At 45.3% G+C, this 19,403-nt stretch overlaps 1 protein-coding gene across 1 annotated transcript in view; it reads right to left on the reverse strand.

The window, feature by feature from the left end:
- The window catches only part of NAP1L1 (nucleosome assembly protein 1 like 1), a 1,039,563-nt gene that overhangs the window by 914,991 nt on the left and 105,169 nt on the right, over positions 1 to 19,403 (reverse strand). Inside the window, exon 4 of the mRNA XM_044087215.1 lies at positions 3,654 to 3,756. Within this exon, the coding sequence (XP_043943150.1) occupies positions 3,654 to 3,756 (103 nt within the window). The remainder of the gene's footprint in view (positions 1 to 3,653; positions 3,757 to 19,403) is intronic.

Genomic DNA, 19,403 nt, shown 5'->3' on the forward strand with positions numbered 1-19,403 from the left:
TATCTGTCTGGCTTACTAGGAGTCTGAGGCAGGGAATCAGGAGCCATGCTTTATTCTGAAAACACAACAATGTCTAATACAGGAGGTATTGCCAAAGGCCTATGCTGAGGAAGGAAATCCCTAAGCCTCTTGATTCAGAGAAGTCCTGACTCTCCCAGTGAAAATGTTCCCTTAAAGTCTCTCTCCAAAAAGAGAGATCCTCAGCCATTTTGATAATTTGTCTTTTAGGCATAGATGCCAGAGCACGTGGCTTGTGTGTCGACAGTTTTTGTTGCTGGCAGTTTGATATAAAAATGTAGAGGCCTGAAAACTACCTCAGAAGCCGGGTGCCTACTCAGCGGCTCCAGACCCATCCAAGGGAGAGACATCCGTGGGTTCAATACTCAATCTTGTGGCATACTGGACTCCAAATGGGTCTCAGTTGAGGTCTGCGACTCAAAAGTAGCGGGTATCAGGGGCTGCGAAAGCCTCCCTGAGTACCGGCAACTGGCTTAGAAGCTTAGGCGATGGTTTTGGACCTCAGTGTCTTTTTCCTTGCTTTTTTTGTGAACTCCGGTAGTCTGATTGCAGACTGATGACATTTCAGGATAGTTAAATCTTGAACCAAAATATTTAAAAGCAAAAATAAGACTCTTAATAGTGCGTTGGTTAAATCTAACAAAACCGACAGCAAGGTACATTGTGATCAGGGCCTAGGCAAGGAATACAGTACAAATGAAAATCCTTGAGGTACTTGCTTCCCACTTTTACAGACATCAGTAAGGAGCAAGAAAAAGTTTCCCCAATGGGGTACTTGGCTTTAGTTTGAAGACTTCTATTCTGAAACTAGAATACGAAAATTTCAGGAGTCAGCTGACCAGCACTTGCCAACTGCTTCGGGCACCGCGTGGCAAGACTTAATAAAATAGCATCTGCTGCATGTTTTATACCCCTGACGACATGACATCATGGAAGAGGAGACAGCAACTGACGCAGGACCCAAGACTTTGCTATTCAGGCCAACAGAGAACCTGCCAGCAGATTACCCAAATGTAATTACTGCAACAGTGAAACACGAAGATCATCAAGCACTGTACACAAATGGTGAAACACGAAGATCAAGCACTGTACACAAATGGCCTGATCAATGCAGAGTATAACAGATTACCTTGAGTCCTATAGTCATTTGGCAAATAGCAGGGCCAGAAAAACTCCGGCAACAATGAAGGAGCTACCAACCCAAGTACCTAGATCCTCATCTACACAGACTTGGGAAGTGGAGTCTAGAAGGTGGGGAGGGGAGGAGCTTCCTGCCAAAGTGATACTACACTAACCAAAAAGAATTTACCAAGGGAGCATTCATTTTGAAGACGTTTGGTGTAGAGTGATTTAACCTCCAGCTTGCAATGGTTTGTACCCTGTGGTAGTATCAAAAACGTTAAAAATCAACCATTAGAGATTATCTACTGCAATTAAAGTATTGCCCATTATGGCCACCTGTTTTATGCAGACAAAACCCCCTCAATTCTTAAAACTAGGACTTTTAGGACATACGAATGATGCAAGACTATTACCAGATTCACTTTATACAATAAAATCAGTGCTAAATTAAAAAGTATTGTTTAAAACTGTCTACACCCAACTGGGGTGGCACAACTTACTAAGGAAAAGGAACTGTTACATTAGTGGCAATTCTGGACTGAATGTTCAAAGTCTTCTGAGCTCAACAGCTTAAGCAGTAAAGGTTTAACCACTATGGGTCATTTCAAGATTGACACCAAATACAATATACAAATGTCAGTGTACATGTCTTAGCTATTCATACAATAGCGTGTACACAATTTCTTTAGGATCGCACCAAAGGTGAGATCACCCACCAAAACCGATGCACTAGTGCTGTTAGTTTGGAACACTCATTTTTGCTCAATGAAAGATGTCAAATGACTACAGGAAATCAAAATGTTCTACTTCCAAAGTGCTTGCTGTTTTTGCTTCAAGTTCTTAATGCATGGAAGAGTGTTGTGTACAATCATTACCAGCCATTTACAAAATGCACATGTGCTCTAAAGGGATGTAAAGTAACTTTGCAACATCTGCTCACAGGGCTCTGCAGAAATATGCTCAGCTAGTTAACTGCCCTTTGTGGGGATGCAAATTGCAGCAGCAATTCTTACTGCCACCTCCTAGGTTTTCTACAGCTATCCTGTACAATTAGAGTGCACCTCTGTTGACAGATTTACCCCATTGCTGTCTGCCTATCTTCAGATGAACTGGAATCCACAAAGTTAAAGTAACTTCCTTTTACAGCCCAACGCCCCACCCCACCCAATGCCAGCTCTAAAACATCAGTTGTCAAGGTTGACTGCACAGCAGTTTGTTTTATCATACTGACCCACAAAGCAAAGTTCTTAAGTACAAAGCTGACAGAGGGTGCTGCAATGACCAGGAATGCTGATCCCAGATTCCTGCTGTACCACAGACTTCTCAAGGGATGTGAACAAGCATTTTTCCAGCAAGAGAAGCACCTTAACGTTTGGGGTACTGTACTGCTCAAAACACACACTAGGCTTGATTAGAGGATTCAAGCACAAACCTACTTTTTAAAGGAAACACCTGTGCAAGTTTTGTTCCTTTAGTCACCTCCATGAAAAGGGCAATCACAATGGCCAAAGCATCCCAAGTGTTGTCTGGTGGAGAGGTCTGCACTAAAGTCTCCAAATTCATATCATAACCTAGGAGACATTAGTGACCTACAACAGAGGTTGCTCACCCACCCCAAATCAGGTTTTAGTTTACCCATGTGAGCACTGTCCCAACCCCCATTAGGAGGGCAGTCTGATTGCAGCGGTCTGCTGAATTTGCAGAACCAGCCTTAGGAATGCCTCAGCTAAAGTCCTATGACCAGGTAGGAGGCAAACTATACCCTACTCAGGGCTTAAGCACTTACTCATTGGATGAAGACACCATGGGTTGCCAAAGGGTCTTTGAGCCCCATCCTCATGCTGGGTCACAGGTCCAGTGGCATCAACTTCAATTAGGTTGAATCTAAGCTTGGTGCTACATGCAAACAGAACAGCCTCTTTAGGGGCACTGTCAAAGTAGGAAACGCCATAGATGCCCAGTGAGTTGAGAGCAACACCATCACTAGCATTTCTGGAATAAGGCCAGAGTGTGCACCAATTCCTTAGGACCGCTCTCCGACATTGTCTTACAGATGGACAGGAGAGTCTTCTCGCTTTAATAGTTTGACCTAAAGTCCCTATAAACGTTGCACACATGAACACTCTGCTTGCAAGCACACCTTTAATTTTGCATGCACATTTGCTCTGCTTGGGTGTGAACTGTAAGAACCTCAAGCAGATGTAGCAGAGGGCACAGGACAGTCAGAAGACTGAAACTCAAGTGCAAAATTCTAAAGGTGGAAGTGTCCTTGCTCTTCCATTTGTAGCCTGACAGACTATGAAAGAACTGATTACACCCACTTCATAAAAAAAAGGCATGGTGATACCTGGAAGGCAGGACATTCAAGGTTGGCATATGGGGTTGGGTCTGGCTCTGAAACTGTCACAGAACCCCAAAATTAGAACTGCAGATACAGCCGTACAAAGTACTTCAGTTTACCAAGTAGCAGGCCAGGTGAAAGCATCTTTAGAATACAAAAGATAATTTCTTACCTCTCTATATAACCCGTGGTATTTCCTACTAGGCCGTCTAGCCTTTCCTGAAGTGCTGCAAGAATTTGTGGGTTCTGCATCATCTGTGCTGTAAGCTGTCGAGCTGAAATAAGAGACAGTTACTTAAACTTTGGCCCGTTTACCTTTAAAGCTTTGCACATTAGGCTTTAGGTATGTGGAACAATCCTTAACATTAGTACACAATTTAAACAATTCTGAATAACCCAGAATATAATGCTACGCTGAAGACAAACACCTTATTGTTCACAGCAATGTCCACATATTGAAACTACAGACTCACTGCTCATACACCCAGACCTGAAATATTTGAGACAAATATGAAATTCATGAACCAACACTCAATCTGTGGCCTTGCCAACAGAATGCAGGTCTGGAAAACAGCTCTAATAAACCAATTAGGGTGAAAACTAAGTTGACCACACAGTAAAAGCTGCTCATCATGGTACCTTGGCAGAACCTTTAGGGAAAGGGAAAAAATGGCATCATACATAAGTTGACCCAACTGTGCTCCCTAATCAAGCTGTATGGTTTCCAAGTTTTGTACTGTGAAAATACAAACTCTGCCTTCTCTGAATCTAGAAGAAAATCAATAGCAGTAACAAGCATATTAAAATTTTAAATATTCTGTAACAAAACAGAACATTAAAGTTCCAGGTATTTTACCAACCTGGCTACATCTTTAGCAGCGCGAGACAAGCAGCATATACACCAACATCTGCATTTATGTTAAGTGTACACAAAGTACAGTTGTGTACACTTACCACAAATGTAGATGTTCGAGTGTATTCAATGTTGCAGTCATCACATTTGGGTAATCTGCTAGCAGGCTGCCCTCTGCCCGATTAACAAAATCTTGGGTCCTGCAGTTGCTGTCCCTTCTTCCAGGACGTCCGGCTGTCAGGGGTATAAAACATGCAGCATATGCCATTACATCAGTTTTTCTTGCCCCAGATGTCAGGTGCCCCCCCAAATGGGGAGCAAAAATATAATTATATAATTTAACACAATTATACCTCCAAACAAAAGCAAATACACCAAAAAAGCTTTTAAGCATAGTAGAAAGGAGATGTATAGTAAAAGAAAAACGGGGATGGAAGAGGGTAACCAGGACTGCAACAGTGAATACACTATCTACATTTATGGTAAGTGTACACAACTGTACTATGTTCTTAGTGTTTCACTGTTGCAGTCATTACATTTGGGCAGAATCCCAAAGCTACAGTTGGGAGGATGGATTTATACAGCATTAGGAGCAGCTATAAAGACCTGCAAGACAGCAGTGGCAAAGCCTGCTCTGGATTTAGAAGAGGTAAATGGTAATATTTGGTGAGCGTATGAACTGAGCTCCAGGTAGCCCCTTCTAGAATGTCTGGTAGGAACCCCTCCAAGAAAGGCTGCAGAAGTAGATGCAGCCCTGGTGGAATGAGATCTGATCCCCTTGGAGACAGTTTCTGCTATATGCACCATGGTAAACCTAATACAATGGCTTGTCCATCTGGAAATAGTCTGCTTTGAATTAGCCTTTCCCTCTGCCCCTGCAAGCAAATGCCACCAGTAATTGTTCAGGTTTTCTTAGAGATTTAGTCCTGTTTAAGTAGAATCTTAGCTGTCTGTACATCCAATGAATGCAGAATCCGCTCACCCTTGTTCTGTTGATTTGGGAAGAAAGTTGGCAGATCGATGGCCTGATTAAGAGCCACACTAGATAGCACTTTAGGCATTAAGGATGGATTGGTCCTGAAAACCACCCTGTCAGAGTAAAAAATAATGTCTCCACTGCCATAAGAGCCTGTAGTTCTGAAATCTTAGCTGGAGTGACTGCCAAACTAAAAGCAGTTTTCAAAGAAATTTTAGGTCCGCAGTAGCAGATGGCTCAAAAGGAGATGGTGAGTTTTTCCAAAAACAAAATGGAGGTCCCATGCAAGAGTTGGTGCTCTCCTGGGAGGTCTTACATTTTTAGCCTCTGAGGTACTGCTTTAGCAGAGGATGAGAAAAGAGGAGGCACTGTGTTGTATTGAGCTGAAAAGGCAGAGGCATGGATTTTTAGATAGGCCCTTGTGAAGTCTCAGTTGAGTATTGCAGAATCTGAAGAATATTGGGCACTGCTGTGCTTATTCCTTGTGCTTGGTTCCAGGCACAGAATCTTTTCCATTTGTCAGTATAAGACTTTAGTACCAGGCCTTCTAGCCTCCAACATGACATCCATCACAGGTTTACTGAGAGATGTAACTGGTGAAATTAGTTGCGTAGCCATGCTGCAAGATTCAAGGTTTGGAGCAGAGTGTGCAGAATTTGATAGTTCTGCTGAGACCGGTACCATGGAGGAAGGTGCGAAAAATTGCCCAGGAGCAGGTACCAGTGTTGTCGAGGCCAGTCTGGAGCAATCAGAATCATTTTTGTTTTTCCTGACTTAGTAAGACCTTGGAGAGCAGAGGCAGAAAGGCATAGACAGATGGGTTTTTCCAGCTGAAGGATAGAGCATCCACTCCAAGCTTTTTTGTGATGAATCCTTGTGCAGAATTTGACCAACTGATAGTTTTGGGTGAGGCAAAAAGATGTCTGGACTCCCCAATTTGCATGTCAACATGCTGAACATTTGTGGAACCAGTTTCCATTAGTGTGGTTCCATGAGATTTCTGCTTAGTTTGTCTGCCAGAGTATTTTGCTTTCCTGGCTGGAATTGAGCTTGTAGATGTATTTGATAAGTCAAGGCCATGTTCCACAATGCCATGGCTAATCTGCAAAAGGGGTAGGAATGGGTACCCCCCTGCTTATGTACCACATGACTGTGGTGTTTTCTATCAGTAGTTGTCCTGGATGAAGATGGTCCTTGTAAGTCTGTCAGAGCATTCTGTACAGCTAGCATCTTTCTGGTTGATATGTAGGTGCATTCGATTTGGGCTCCATTGGCCCTGAATGCATCTCCCTGCCATATGCACCCCCCCCCAAACATAATTGGACGAGTCTGTAGTCAGGGTTTGGGTGACAGGGGGTGGAATGAATAACAGTCCCTTGTTTTGGCGACAGGCCTCTGCCCACCATAGGAACTCCTGTTGCAGGCAAGGAATGAGAGGAATCACCGTTTCCAGGCTGTGAATGTTGACGCCATAAGCTTTTTACCATTGAAGTTTCCTCATATGCAGTCTTGCATATGAATTAGTAGAATGCAGGATGCCATGAACCCCAAAGCCTGCAGAATTTGTCTTTTAGATAGCTGGGTTTTTGTGGCCACTTGTTTGAAGTATGTTCTCAATTGAATTTGTCTGGCGTAAGATAAGCCATCTGGGCAGTTGTATTCAAGCTTGCACCCAGGAATGTAATTATTTGAGAGGATACTAGTTATGATTTCTTTGTTTACTGTGTACCCTAGGCATGTTCGGAGCCTTTTCACAAACGCCAGATGTTGTAGAAGAGTGTCCTTGTTTTCTGCCTGAATTAGACAATTGTCCAGATGAGGATAAATTTGAATGTTTGTCTGCAAAATGCAATCACTGGTGCCAGGCACTTTGGCTTATCTACTGCATTAGATAAGCCAAAGGGCAGTGCCGAGAACTGGTAATGCAAATCCTGCTTTGAAGTGGAGGTATCTTCTGCAGGATTCCCTGATTGGGATATGCAGGTAAGCCCCTTAAGTCTACCAACCAGGCATCCTTGCCTAGCATAGGCAGTAACTGTTGTAGTCAGCATCTTGAATTTTGGAATGTCCAGGAAGGTATTTAGAATGGATAAGTCCAGAATTGGACGCCATGATTTGTCTTTTCTGGATACCAGGAAAAAAGTCTTTAATAAAAACCTTTTCCTTTTCTGGTACTGGTTGAATAGCCCCCATATGCAAGAGGGGGCTTACTTGTTTCTGGGCCTCTGCCCACTGATTTGGAGGCAGATCTGGCCATCTGTTTGGAATTGGCAATATGTGGAAATGAAATCTGTATCCCTGGAATACTATATTTAAGACCCACTTGCCCTGGGTAATTAGATGCCAATTTTGAGCATGAAATTCCCCCAAGGGGGCTGCCAAAAGATAAGTGCTTGGAAATGGCAGAGGAAAGTCATTGAGAGAGTTTACCGTAGGAGGGTGCTTTGCTACTTCCAGATTTGGAGGTGGAGGCACCAGATTGTTTTGTCCTGCAAGTTCCTTGCGACTGAAACCTGGAGCCTTTGGAGTGCCTGGGTTTGGCCCGAGCGGTTGTTGGATACTGGAAAGGACCAATTCTTAGTAGGCCAGTGCCTACTGAACCTGGGTGGCTGCACTTGCAAGAAATCCTTTACAGTTTGCATAGATTTAGCTTGGTCTTCCATCGTTTTCAAAACTTCTGCCTTATTACCAAACAAACTGTCCTGCTGTAAAGGAGCACCCAACAATTTAGCTTCAACATGATCAGGCAGACTTTGCTCCTTGAGCCAAGCATGCCTCATCACAGATCCAGTTATGGCAGCCCTGCTCCAAGGAATCAAAACCACAATGCAAAGTATGCGTTCCAACTTGTTCAGCTGAATGCAATAAATCCTGTAACTATTTTCCACACAATCAGAAATTGACATTTTCTGTTTAAGCCCATGACATGCTGCTGATATCTAAAGCATATGAAATTAACAGTTTAAAGCCCTGATTGTCAGGGTTGCAGATTTATAAACCTTCTTACCCCATCTATCCTGCACCCTGGAGTATCAGAAGGGGTAGAATGTTTAGCAGTAGAAGCCTCAACACCCTTGGGACCCTGAGACATTGTTTCAGGGTCAACAGGATTTTTGAAAAGAAACTTGTGGGCGTCAGGAACCCTATATCCATCTGGCTTACTAGGAGCCGGAGGCAGGGAATCAGGAGCCATGCTGGATTCTGAGAAAACAATGTCTAAAACAGGAGGTATAGCCAAAGGCCTATGCTGAGGAAGAAAAAAAATCCCTAAGCCTCTTTTTTGGATTCTGAAAAGTCCTGACTCTCCCAATGAAAATGTTCCCAAATCCTCAGGAGAAGGGATGGATCAGAGTCCTCATAAGGGGGAATAGAAAATTCCTGATCAGTAGAGGAATCAGAAGAAATGGAAACCTGATCTGAAGATTCATCATTGCCTTGCCTAGGCCTCTTAGCAGGAGGGGGTTGGGAACCCCTGATCAAGGTAATTAAATCTTCAGCCATTTTGAGGATTTTTTTTTTTTTTTTTTTTTTTAAGGCACAGGGGCCTGAACACATGGCTCATGCGTCAGTTTTGGCCTAGTTTTTTATGATGGCGTCTGTTTAATATACAAATCTTTAGGCCTGAAAACACCCTCAGAAGCTGGTGCCTGCTCAGCGGCTCTGGACCCATCCAAGGGAGACTTCCGCGGGTTCAGCACCTGAAGAACCTAGCGGCATTCCGGACTCAGAATGGGTCTCTGTAGAGGCCTGCTAATCAAAAGTAGCAGGCAACAGGGGCTGCGAAAACCAGAATACTGGTGAACCATCGACTGGCTTAGAAGCTTAGTCTGTTTTGGACCTTGGTCAGTCTTTCTTTGCGTTTTTTGTGAATTCTGGTTACCAACAACATTTCAGGATAGTTAAATCTTGAGCCAAAGTATTTAGAAGCAAAAAAAATAGACGCTTAGTGCGTTCGTTAACTTTAGCACAACACAGCAAGGCACGTTGTGGTCAGGGCTTAGGCAAGGAATACAGTACAAATGAAAATCCTTTAGGTATTTGCTTCCCACAAGTAATACAATTACTTTTACCAACATCGGTAAGGAGCAAGAAAAAAAAAAAAAGTTTCCCCAATGGGGTACTTGGCTTTAGTTTGAAGACTTCGGTTCTGAAACTCAGAAACGAAAATTTCAGGAGTCAGCCGACCGGCACTTGCAAACTGCTGCTTCGGGCACCACGTGGCAAGACTGATTAAAATGGTGTCTGCTGCATGTTTTATACCCCTGACTACTCTTCCATGATGTTAGGGACAGCAACTGACAGGACCCAAGACTTGGTTATTCAGGCCAACTGAGGGCAACCTGCCAGCAGATTACTCAAATGCAATGACTGCAACAGCGAAACACGAAGAACATCTGCCAAATTGAGCGTCTGCAATTTGGGATGTATGAATTCCCCCTCCCTCTGGGTCAGGAGCTTGGTAATCAGAGGAAGATGCCATGGAGGCAGTGGGGAGAAGCTGCACAGCAAGGGGTACCAGTGTTATCAGGGCCAGTCTGGAGCTATAAGAATGGTCCTTGGTTTTTCCTCCCTTATTTTCAGCAGGACCCTGGGGATGAGAGGTAGGGGAGGAAAGGTATAGCCCGACTGACCCAGGGTAAGGACAGGGCATCCACTTTCCAAAATCTTGCAGTGATTCTCCCTGGTGCATAATTTTTTGAGCTAATGGTTGGTGTGGGAGGCAGAGAGGTAGACCTTCAGGGTTCTCCATTTCTGAGTTAATAGGGTGAAGGTACTTCTGTTGAGTTACCACTCATGTGGGTCTATATGGTTTCTGCTCAATTGGTCTGCCAGAGTTGAGAGCCTGGAAGGTATTGTGCTAACCGGTGTAGTTGCATGGAAGAGGCCTGTATACAGTAGGAGCGAGTCCCTGCTTGTTGATGTACCACATCACATTGGTGCGGTCTGTTTTGATTAGAACCCCTGGAGAGAAGGGGTTTTGAAAGCTATCAAGGTGTGCTGCACAGCCATCTTTTTGATGAAATGTGCAGAGGGACTTCCTGAGAGTTCCATTGGCACTGTACACACTGCAAGTGTAGTCTGAGGAGTCTATGGTGAGGGTCTGGCAGGGGGGAGCATGCTGTTGCCCACCAAAGAAATTCCTTTCTGAGGCAAGGAATCCTAGAAGAGCTTCTAGGTCTTGTTGACAAAGGCTCTTCAGGTACCCATTGAAGTTTCATGTGCAGTCTGGCACATTGCATGAGTAGTATGCAAGATGCCATGAACCCCAGAGCTTGAATCTTCCTTGTAGATAGCAGAGGTCTGGTGGCTAGTTGAGAGAAGTAGGTAGTCAGGAAAATTTCTCTGGTGTAAGGAATGCCATCTGGGATGCTGTGTCCAGACTTGCTCCCAGGAAGATAAGCCTTTGGGTGGGCACCTGTATGGACTTGTTGACCATGTATCCCAAGGAGGTTAGTAGTGTCTTTACAAAAGGCCAGGTGCTTGAGCAGCCTTTCCTGGCTGTCTGCCTGAATAAGGCAGTCCAAGTATGGGTAAATTTGAATATATCTGCAAAAGGCAATGGCCAGAGCCAGACATTCTGTAAAAACTTTGGGAGCAGTAGATAAGCCAAAGGGAAGCACAGATAACTGAAAGTGTTGAGACCCTGCCCTGAAGCAGAGATACTTCCTGCATGATTCCCTTATAGGAATGTCCTTAGATCTAGGGTTGCTAGCCAAGCGTCCTTTGAGAGCATGGGTAGCAGCTGCTGGGAGGGTGAGCATTTTGAATTTTGGGATCACCAGGAAGGTGTTTAGAATTGCTAGAGTTTGGGGCATCAGGTGTCCTTTTCTAGGCACCAGAAAGAGTCGGGAATAGAAGCCTTGGCCCATCTGTTCTGCAGAAACATGCTCTACTGCTCTGAGAGAGAAGGGAAAGGATTTGCTTTTGGGCATTTGCCCACTGATTTGGTGGTACATCTGGGAACCCTTTTGGGGTTGGTTACATCCCTGAGATGCAATGTTCAGGATCCATTGGTCCTTTATGGTGGCCCATGTACTTGAGTGAAGAGCTTTCCTCCTAGGGGTAAGTGAAGGTGGGCAGAGGGGCGTCATTGCGAGTTCTTACAAGGGGGTGGCTTAGAACTCCCTGGTTTTGAAGTGGAGGTAGTGCATTGCTTAGATCTCTGCATTCCCTGGGGCTGCTGTTTAGGGGGGGTCTATTTCAATGGGGCCTAGGCTGGGCTGGCTTACTCTGTGCAGAAAGGGCCAGTTCTTGGAGGGACACTGCCTGCTGAACCTAGGGGTCTGGACATTTAAGAAATCCCTAACTGTTTACATAGATTTTGCTTTTTCTTCTAAGACTTCATAGTGCCAAATAAGTTATTTGTGCAAGGGGGCGTCCAACAATTTAGATTTGACATGGTCTGGCAGAGTTTGTTCCTTAAGCCATGCATGTCTGACAGATCCAGTGAGTGCTGCCCTGCAAGCAGCTTCTAGGGTATCAAAACCCCAGTGGAAAGTGTGTTTAGTTATTTGGCTTGCAGAATGCATCAAGTCTTTTAAATCTGTAGACTGCCCAAGCAGGTAGTGAATAGCTGAGGTGTACACTTTTTTACTCCATCTGTCCAATGCTCAGGAATCCCCACCTGAGGTGGTGAGATTCTTAGCAGAGGTTGCTTTAATCCTTTTGGCCCTTGACAAAGAACCTCAGGGTCAGCTGTTGGATTTTTTAAAATTTGAGAGTCAGGGACTACAGTACCAGTCTGGTTTTCTGGGAGCAGGAGGTAGGGCGTTAGGAGTCTAGGTGGATTCTAGGAAACATCTCCCACAAGATCCAGGACTACAGGGATGGCAAAGGGTCTGTTGTGGAAGATCTAAGAATTCAGTCTCTTTAGACTAAGTAGTCCTGACTCTCCCATTGGAAATGCTCCCTTAAAGTTTGCAAGGTTTCCCCAAAGGAAAAACCCTCTGTGGGATAGGCTGAAGGAATGGAATCCTCTTGCACGTCTTCAGACGAATCAGATTCATCTGACTCTTGTTCAGACAAAGCTACAGGGGACAGATCTCTTCCTTTTTGAGGAGGTAGCTTGGCTTCCCCTGATCAGCATGGTGTCTTCCGCATTTGAGACTGAGGCAAAGTAGCAGGCACCAGAGTGGGGTTTCTTGGGTGTGGTTCAGACCCTGGGCCTACTGTCATTTTTGAAACCGTAGTTACGAAAGGTGTCCGTTTGCGTCGAGATTTAGTGTGAAGGACTTCCACAGAAGCCGGTGCCTGCTCAGCAGCTGCAGACCCATCCAAGGTAAGGACAACCACAGGATCCTTAGTCCAAGTTTTGAGCATACCAGACTCCAAAAGGGAGTCTGTAGCAGCCATCGAAACAGAAGCGGCAATAAGGAGCTGCAAAAGTGCCTCACTGAGTACCAGTGGACTGACTAGCTTAACGGAAGTATCTGTAGGTTTGGACCTGTGCAGTTTATCTTTAAGTTTTTTTTGAAGATCTGCTGTCAGATGGCTTACCAAAGCCATATCCGAGTTCAAAGATTAAATGAAAATATCTGGCTAAAAGGGCCCGACTGACAGTTCTGGCACTGAACAAAAAGCACATAAGTGACAACAGGGGATGTCACGGTCTGGGCCTAAACAAGTGACAGTAGGAGTGGAAGTGTGGTATTGGCTTTCCACAGGCAAGACAACTAACTTTGAGATTGGTTAGTGCAAGAAAAAAGGAACCCCAATGTGATACTTGGGTTTAGAAGACTTCAAATTCAACTTTGAGAAACTCCGGTAGCAGCCAACCGGCACTCGTGCAAACTGCTTGCGCTTCGGGCTCCACTGCAAGACTGATGTAAAGCAGTCGGCTGCCTTACTTTATACTACTGACAGACCCATCAGTCCTCAAGCTACAGCAACAGATGCAGAAACTGCCTCTTATTTGAGCAGGCGGAGGGCTACCCTGGCAGGGATAACCCAAATGTGATGACTGCAATAGTGAAACATTAATTACAGTTGTAGACACTTACCATAAATGTAGATTTTAGAGAGCATTTGCTGTCATCACATTTGGGTTACCTGCCTGCAGGTAGCCCTCAGCTGGCCTGAATACCAGAGTCTTGGAATTTCTTCATCAGATGCGGTCGCCTCTTCCATGAGGACAGGTAGTCAGGGGTATAAAACTTGCAGCAGACACCATTACATCAGTTTCTTGCCCCAGATGTCAAGATGCCCCCAAAATAGGAAGCATGAAATACCCCCAGCAAAAGAAACAAAAAAATCAATGATATAAGATATGCCAGACCAAAAAGGATAGAAGTCAGGGGTCTGGAGGGAGGGTAACCAGGACTGCAACAGTGAATACACCAACATCTACATTTATGATAAGTGTACATAAATGTACTATGTTCTTAGTGTTTCACTCTTGCAGTCATCACATTTGGGTGGATTTCCAAAGCTAGGGAAGGGTGGAGGTAGTTATGAAGCTTTAGGGCTGGCAATCAGGTCCTGTAAGACTGCTGTGGCAAATCCAGCTCTGGATTTAGAAAATAGGCAACTGGTAGTGCTTGGTGAAAGTGTGCACAGAGCTCCAGGTTGCAGCTTCCAGACGTCCCTGGGTAGGGACTCCCCTGAGAAATGCTACAGGTGGATTTAGCCCTAGTGGAATGAGTTCTGATCCCCTGTGGGGTAGGTTTCCCATAGTACTTTTAGCAGAAATGGATGCAGTGTGGTATCCATTTAGAAATGGTTTGCTTTGAAATGGCCTTTCCCTCCGCCCCTGAGGCTTAGTCCTGCCCAGATAGAACCCAAGATGTCTGTGCATGCCCAGGGAATGTAGGATCCTTTCCCCTTTATTCTGAGGGATTAGGAAAAAAGGTAGGCAAATGAACGGACTGGTTTAAAGCCACACTAGACACCACCTTGGGCATAGGGTTAGTCCTGAAGGAAACCGTGTCTGCATGGAAGATGAAGGGATCCACTGCCATAAGGGCCTGCAGATCAGACATTTCTTGCTGAAATGATGGCTAGAAGTAAAGCAGTTTTCCATGAGAGGAATTAACTCTGCTACGGTTGCAGGTTCAAAGGGTGGAAGTGTGAGCTTTTCTATTACAAAATTATGGTCCCAGGCTGGAGTGGTAGCTCTCCTGAGGGGGGGGGGGTGTCAAATTTTTGGCTCCTCTCAAGAACTGTTTTACCAGAGGATGAGAACAGAGGGGCGGCTCAGTATTATGAGCAGAGATGGCAGAGGCATGAATCTTAATTGAAGGATAGGCCTTTGTGAAGCATTTCTGTTAAGTAATCTAGTATAAGAGGTAAGCTGGACACAGTTGTGCCCATTCCCACAGACTGGATCCAGGAAGAGTCTTCCATTTTTCCAAATAGAATTTTCTAGTACTAGGCCTCCTTGCCTCAAGAATGACACCCAGCACCTACTTCCTGAGGGTTGCTGGTGTTGAATTTAGGGGTGTTAAGCCAGGCCGCAAGGTTCAGGGTCTGCAGCTGAGGGTGCAGAATCTGGTCAGCCTGCTGGGACAGCAGGGAAGGAGTCTTGAGGCAGGTGCCCATGGTTGTAGCACACACTGTGCAAAAGAGGGTACCAGTGCTGTTGTGGCCAGTCTGGCGCAATCAGGATTGTTCTTTGGTTGTCCTGTTTGACTTCGTAGAACCTCAGAGGAGTGGCAGAGGGGGGGGGCATAGACTGAGGCTTTCCCATGTGAAGGACAGGGCATCCCCTTTCCAAGCTTGGCTGTGGGGAGTTCTGGTGCAATATTTGCTCAATTGATAGTTCTGAGGGGAAGCAAAAAGGTCCACCTCTGGTGTCCCCCACCTGCTCCTCAAAAGCTTGAATATTTTGGGTTTCAGTTTCCATTCGTGTGGGTCCATAAGATTTCTGCTCAAGTCGTCTGCCAGTGTTTAGTTTGGCAGGAAATGAGCCTGCAAGCACACTTGCTCAAGGCAGTGTTCCACAGAGCCATGGCTAGTCTGCAGATTAGGTAGGAATGGGTTCCTCCCTGCGTTTTATGTACCACAAATGTGGTGTTCTCTACCAATAGTTGTCCTGGAAGAATAAGGCATTTGAAGGCTGTCAGAGCATTCTGTACACCTAACATCCGATATGCAGGTGCATTTGCTTTGGGTTCCATTTGCCCTGAATGCACTGCCATGCGAGCCCCATCTAGTTTGATGCGTGTTGGGGTTTGGGTGGCAGAGGGTAGAGTGAAAGGGAGTCCCTTGTGTGGTTGCAGGACTCTGCCCAAAGGAGCTCTGTCCTTAGGCAAGGAATGATGAGAAAAAAAAGTTGTCTTACTGCAACATTTCATCTGTATTGTTGATATGCGTTCAGTCAGTCATTATGTATGGGTATCAGTTCAGACCTCTGAACAGAGCCAGACATCTTCCAAGCTCGCGTCAGTTACAAACTCGAGCTAAACTTACCCAGAATTCCCCTCTGTTACCTCAGATTTAGTTTGCAAGTCAAAAGGTAGAGGCTACCTCTGGTCAAATGACCAAAAACAACTGGATGGTGAGATCCACTAGAAGCCACAGGAGGGAGGGTCATAATGACTGAACAAGGAACAATACAGATGGAACATTATGGTAAGACAACTTATCTGATAGTTAATCCTCGTTCATTCCTTAAGTATGGGACAGAGTCCCCAGCTACCTCTATCCCTGAGAGGCTCTCATGGAAGGACATTCCTGAGCACCACAGAACCAGAAGATGCTCTTCCCCTGGAGGCCAAATCCAATTTGTAATGATTGATGAAGGTATGAGGCGTAGCCCAAGTTATGCTGCACAGATGTCATGTAAAGAAGCTCTGGCATAGAAGGAAGCAGAAGTTACCACTGACCTTGTCGAATGAGCCTTTATGGTAGTAGGCAATGGGATATTATGTTGTGTATAAATGAAGGTCCCACAGTCTTTCAACCATCTAGCCAATGTGACCTTAGCAACAGCACATCCTAATCTAGGTCCAGAATAGGCCAAAAATAACTGGTCTGATTTACGAGAGGTCTTAGTCCTGTTAAAGTAGAAGCGAATTTGCCTGTGAATATCTAGGATATGTAGGCAATACTCTCCTTTGTTTGAATGATTGGGAAAGAAAACTGGCAATTCAAGGTTTGATTAATGGACATTTGAGATCACTTTTGGCAGAAATGAAGGATTAGTTCTCAAAGACACTATGAAAGATAAAGTATGGACTCTATGCATAAGGCTTGAAGCTCAGATATATGTCTGGCAGAAGTAATGGTGATCAAAAACAAGGTTTTCCATGACAAATGTGCGGTTGCAAGAAGCTGGTTTGAAGGGTGGCATTGTCGGAGCTTTTAGAACTAGACAGGTCCCATGGTTGAATAAGTACTTCTAAAAGGAGGCTTCAGATGATTCACACCTTTTATGAAGGTCTTGCATAACTTGACACGAGTCGGACACCCTCATGGAAATTAGATATTGCAGCCAAATAGAGGCAGATAGACCAGATTGAAATAGGTCAGCCAGATACTAGTATTAACACCAGTGCTGAGAAGGGATCTACTTTTTTTTCTTTCAGCTAACAGGTAAATCTTTTCCACTTGCTTAGATAATTTTAGTGGAAGACTTATGAGATGCAATAAGAATGTACTGTACTAGTAAATATTCTGCCTGGAAATCAAGGAAATTGGAGGAACCAAGCTGCGAGCTTCAAGCTGTCCAAGTTGAGATGAATCAGGTTCTGCAGATGTTATCAGCCCAGGGGTTGGATGGAGAATCCATGGTTGATCTAGCAGGTGAGGCCAAAGGAAGGGGAACCAAATCTGACTAGGCCAATATGGTGCTATGAGGATCACCTTGCTCAACGAACGGGCTTTCTTCAGAAACTGGGGAATGAGGGGAGAGGTAGGAATGCATAAAGACCCAAGGGCCAATAGTGGACTAGAGCATCCCTGGGTGACTGTCCCAGAGGGGGAATCCGGGCAAAGTAGTTGGTCGGGGATTCAGAAGTCGCAGCAAGGACTGCCCCAGCGGTGGAATATCTCCGCCACTATCAAGGGATTCAGGGACCACTCATGAGGTTGTAGAACGCACCTTCTGAGTCTGCTATCACTTTGGAACTCCCGGGAATGTGCGTTGCTAGAATAGAACGGTTGGTAGCCATTGCTCATTGCCATATCCTCATGGCCTCTCGACAAAGGGGTAAGATATGGTTCCACCCAGTTTGTTGATGTACCAGACCACCGCCATGTTGTCCGATTGTATTGCAATTGTCCCAGACTGCAGCAGAGGATGGAATGCTTGCAATGCTAGAAGCACTGCCCTCAGCTCTAGAACATTTATATGCAGTTGGGCCTCCAATTTGGACCAAGTGATTTGGACTGTCCCCGACATACCCCCCCACCCCATCAGGGAGGCATCCGTGGTCACTGTAGCCTTGGGCTGCTGGGGGGGGGAGAAGGGGCAAGACCACTGTGACTGGTTGTGAGTCATCCACCAAATTAAATCCCGTTTGAACTTGTGGGTTACTTGAATCTTGGCTGAAAGAATGCTGAAAAGGATACCACTGGATGAGCAGTAGCCATTGTAGAAGCCTCATATGAAACCTGGCCAGGGGGACAATGGTGATTGAGGCTGCCATGGAACCCAACAGCTGTAGGACAGTGAGCTGTGGATTTCTCCCTTGAAAAGATTAGGATCAGTTGCTTTATCCTTGGAATTGTGTGCTCTGGAATGGATGCTCTGCAATTTTGTATCCAAGATGACACCTATGAATTCTGTGGACTGAGATGGGGTGAGACTGGATTTGTGCCAGTTTAAGGTTATGCCTAGCCTTTGTGCAGCGAGGACAGAGTATGCAAAGGCTTCTTCCAATAGATGTCTGGTGGGGGCAGAGATGAGCCAGTCTAGGTATGGAAACACCTGGAATCCTTGTAGTTGCAAGTGAGCTGGGACGACTGCCATGCACTTTGTGAAAACTCTGGGGGCTGTAGAGAGTCTGAAGGGCAGTACTCTTAACTGGTAGTGACTGGCTCCCTGCACAGAATTCTTGGCCCGTCTACTTTCATGTGGTAGTATGCATCTTTAAGATCTATAGAGCAAATCCAATCGCCTTTTTCCAAAAGCAGGCGGATAGACTGTATTGTGACCATCTGGAATTTTTGTACTCAAACTTGCTCAATACATAGAGATCCAAAATTGATCTCCAGTCCCTGGTTTTCTTTGGCACCAAAAATAGTCTTGAGTAGAATCCGGATCCTATCTGGTCTGGAGGGACTATTTGGATGACTCTTTCTTAGCAGCTTTTCCATCTCTAGTGCTGCTTCTTCCCTTTGACTGGGTGGAATGTCTGGTAGGAATTTTGAAGGGACAGGTCAAAGATCGAAGGGGATATGATTACCTTTGGTTATAATCCTTTGTACTCCAGAATCTGTGGTGATTGTTAGCCTTGCAGAAGGGTACAAGGAGAAACAACCCCCAACCACCTCCAGAGGAAAGGAGTTGGGCCACTCTTCAGGAGCGCTGGTAGGATTGGCCAGGAAAGGAGTCCCTGGAACCCTGGTTACATGGACCCCCCCCACTGCCCCAAAAGGGGAGTCCTCCCTCTTTCCCACTCTGCCTCTGAGGGAGAACTCTGCCTGTGTGCCATGGAAAGGACCCAGAGACTTCTTGAACCATATCTTCCTGCTTTTTTGGTTTCAGGAGAAAGCACGTTGAGGGGAATAACTGACACCTACGTCAGAAAGGGTCTTACAGTCCTGTTCACATCTGGCCAGTGTGCTTTTAACTTTGGGTCCAAACAACGAAGAGGCTTCAATGGGAGCGTTAAGAAAGGAAGCCTTAAAGGGTTCTGCGAAACTGCAAAAGCACATCCAGGCTTGTAGTCTCAAGACCACAGCTGAACCCGCCGCTCTAGCTGCTCCTTCTGATACACAAGATAGTCACATGGAGGAGTTAGATATTGACTCAATGGTAACCAGCTGAGAGGCCACTGTCATGGACCTCAGACATTGCACCAGCCAAGGTTTCAGAGAGCTCTGAAATTAGATCCCTTTGAAACCTGGTAAAGCGTGCCATACAATTCAGGGACCTGACCGCAAAGGTCGCTGATGCAAAGGCACACTTCCCTATCCTGTCCAGGGCCAGA

The sequence above is a fragment of the Protopterus annectens genome, chromosome 11.part0 (genome assembly GCF_019279795.1).
Source record: "Protopterus annectens isolate FY-2018-M chromosome 11.part0, PAN1.0, whole genome shotgun sequence".
Classification (NCBI taxonomy): Eukaryota; Metazoa; Chordata; order Ceratodontiformes; family Protopteridae; genus Protopterus; species Protopterus annectens.